Raw genomic sequence first — 2,238 nt, 5'->3', positions numbered from 1 at the left:
TAGTAAGGGCAATAATCAAGCATGGTAGGATCATGCCCTCATCAAGAAGGCCCCCATCAGCCTGAACCAACTAGATCCTAACAACAGGATAACTTTCCCAACCTGGAGCATGCTCGAAATGAAGAGAATGGAAGGTTTCGGGAAGTAGTGTGCATACCACTCAAACCAGTAGAAGCCACTCTCGTGTGGGCAGCCGTGTACTCCAAAGACAAAATGACAACCGGGTCATGCAACAAGAAGAAGTTAGGAGCCACGTATCCCAGAGACAGAATGATAATCAAGCCATGCAACGAGAGATAGAAGACTTGAAGAGAAATCTGTGCCATGCACAACGAAGGCAGCCTCATTCTATCCCTGACATGCCTTCTGATGATAAAAGTGATGATGACTATAGGCAAAGATCGAGAACTCCTCCAAGCGAGACATTCTCTCACAAAGAAGAGCACTACCTGAGGCGTAAACGTAAAAGCCAGTCCCCTAGGGGCTTAGGGAACGATGCCATGAGCAGGGCACTAGATCAACTCTCCAAGTCACCCTTCACATGCCACATAGAAGGGGCTCCACCTCCCCGACGGTTCCAGTAGCCAACCTTCACCATTTATAATGGCAAAACAAACCTCGTGGAGCATGTGAGCCAATTTAACCAAAGGATGGCCGTCCACTCTAAAGATGAGGCGCTGATGTGCAAGGTTTTCCCATCTAGCTTGGGACCAGTGGCGATGAGGTGGTTCAATGGTTTAAAGACGAATTCCATAGATTCGTACAGGCAGCTAACCCAAGCCTTTGGTTCCTGTTTCGTTACAAACAGTAGAGCTCCTCGGCCCTTGAGTACATTACTGTCTTTATCCATGCACGATGGAGAAACCCTAAAGGCCTACTCGGACAGATATTGGGAGATGTATAATGAAATGGATGGGAATTTTGACGATGTCGCCATCAGCACCTTCAAAAATAGTTTCATCGTCGAGCACGACTTAAGGAAGTCTCTAACTAGCAAGCCTGCCACCAGTGTGCGCCAATTGATGGATCAGATCGATAAGTATAAACGAGTAGAGGTAGACCAACTACAAGGCAAGGGAAAAGAGAAGGCTATCCCTCAGGAGAGGAGGGATTTCAGGTCGGACCGATATAACAGCAACCGCCCGAAGAGAGATTTCGTAGGACAATTCGGAGCAGCCAATATACAGACTGTCAATGCTGTATTCCAAGAACCAGTACACCGAGTGTTGGAGAAAAACAAGAATGAGCCATACTTTAAATGGCCGAATAAGATGGCGGGAGAGTCCACGAGGCGCAATCAGAACTTTTATTGCCAATACCACCAAGACCATGGACATACCACGGAGAGCTGCAGGAACCTCTAGAACTATCTGGACCAGCTGGTCTGAGAAGGAAAGCTGAAGCACCTTCTACATCACTCTAGTGGTCATCAGGGTTAGACCCATTAGGAACCCTAGAGAGATACTGCCCTAGGGCCACCCGTAGGGACGATCAATGTAATCTTGGCCGCGCTAGGAAGAATAGGCACGCATCCATCACGAGTGTTATCTGTGGCTCAGTTACCTACTGAGGAGTCCCAACTAGAGCCGAAGAGGGCCAGAATGAAGTTTCACCTAATCCTGAGCTTTTCAGAAGAAGACAAGATTGAAACCACCCAGCCCCATGATGATGCACTGGTGATCACTCTCATAATCGAGGACTACAATGTAAAAAGAGTGATGGTGGACGACGGCAATAGGGCCAAAGTTATGTACCCTGACCTCTACAAGGGGCTGAGGTTAAGACCAGAAGATTTGATGCCCTATAGCTCTCCTTTGATGAGTTTCAACAGGAAGCTTGTTATTCCAAAGGCCGTGATTAGGCTATCCATCCAGACCGGCCCAAAGATAGTAGGGGTGAACTTTATCGTGGTGGACACCTACTCTCCTTATACAGCCATCGTCGGTAGGCCTTGGCTCCATACCTTGGGGGCTGTCGCCTCCTCCTTGCTTTAGAAAGTGAAATTCCAGTCCAGGGATTAGGTCCTCGAAGTCTGTGGTTGCCAATCCACAGCAAGGCAGTGTATAGTGGCTACCATTTCACATCGGTTCGACATGGAGCCCTCGGCCTCTGCTAAAAAGGACTTATAGCAATTAAAGGCCCCAGTGTCGCCTCCCGATAACACTGCCGATGGGGCAATATGTGAAAATCTAGAAAATGTGGTCATTGGTGATGACCCAGAGAAGTTCTTTCAGGTCG

At 48.2% G+C, this 2,238-nt stretch overlaps 2 protein-coding genes across 2 annotated transcripts; both read left to right on the top strand.

Annotated features, from left to right (window-relative positions):
- The first annotated feature begins 848 nt into the window (after positions 1–848).
- Positions 849–1,364, top strand: LOC136070987 (uncharacterized). The gene has a single exon (XM_065781707.1). The coding sequence runs from the start codon at positions 849–851 to the stop codon at positions 1,362–1,364; it is 516 nt and encodes a 171-aa protein (XP_065637779.1).
- A 237-nt stretch (positions 1,365–1,601) lies between these two features.
- Positions 1,602–1,994, top strand: LOC111996319 (uncharacterized). The gene has a single exon (XM_024028279.2). The coding sequence runs from the start codon at positions 1,602–1,604 to the stop codon at positions 1,992–1,994; it is 393 nt and encodes a 130-aa protein (XP_023884047.2).
- Positions 1,995–2,238: the final 244 nt, after the last annotated feature.

The sequence above is a fragment of the Quercus suber genome, unplaced genomic scaffold, assembly GCF_002906115.3.
Source record: "Quercus suber isolate HL8 unplaced genomic scaffold, Cork oak 2.0 scaffold_276, whole genome shotgun sequence".
Taxonomy (NCBI): Eukaryota; Viridiplantae; Streptophyta; class Magnoliopsida; order Fagales; family Fagaceae; genus Quercus; species Quercus suber.
Note: the sequence above shows the minus strand (reverse complement) of the source record. Positions and strands in the feature narration are given on the sequence as shown.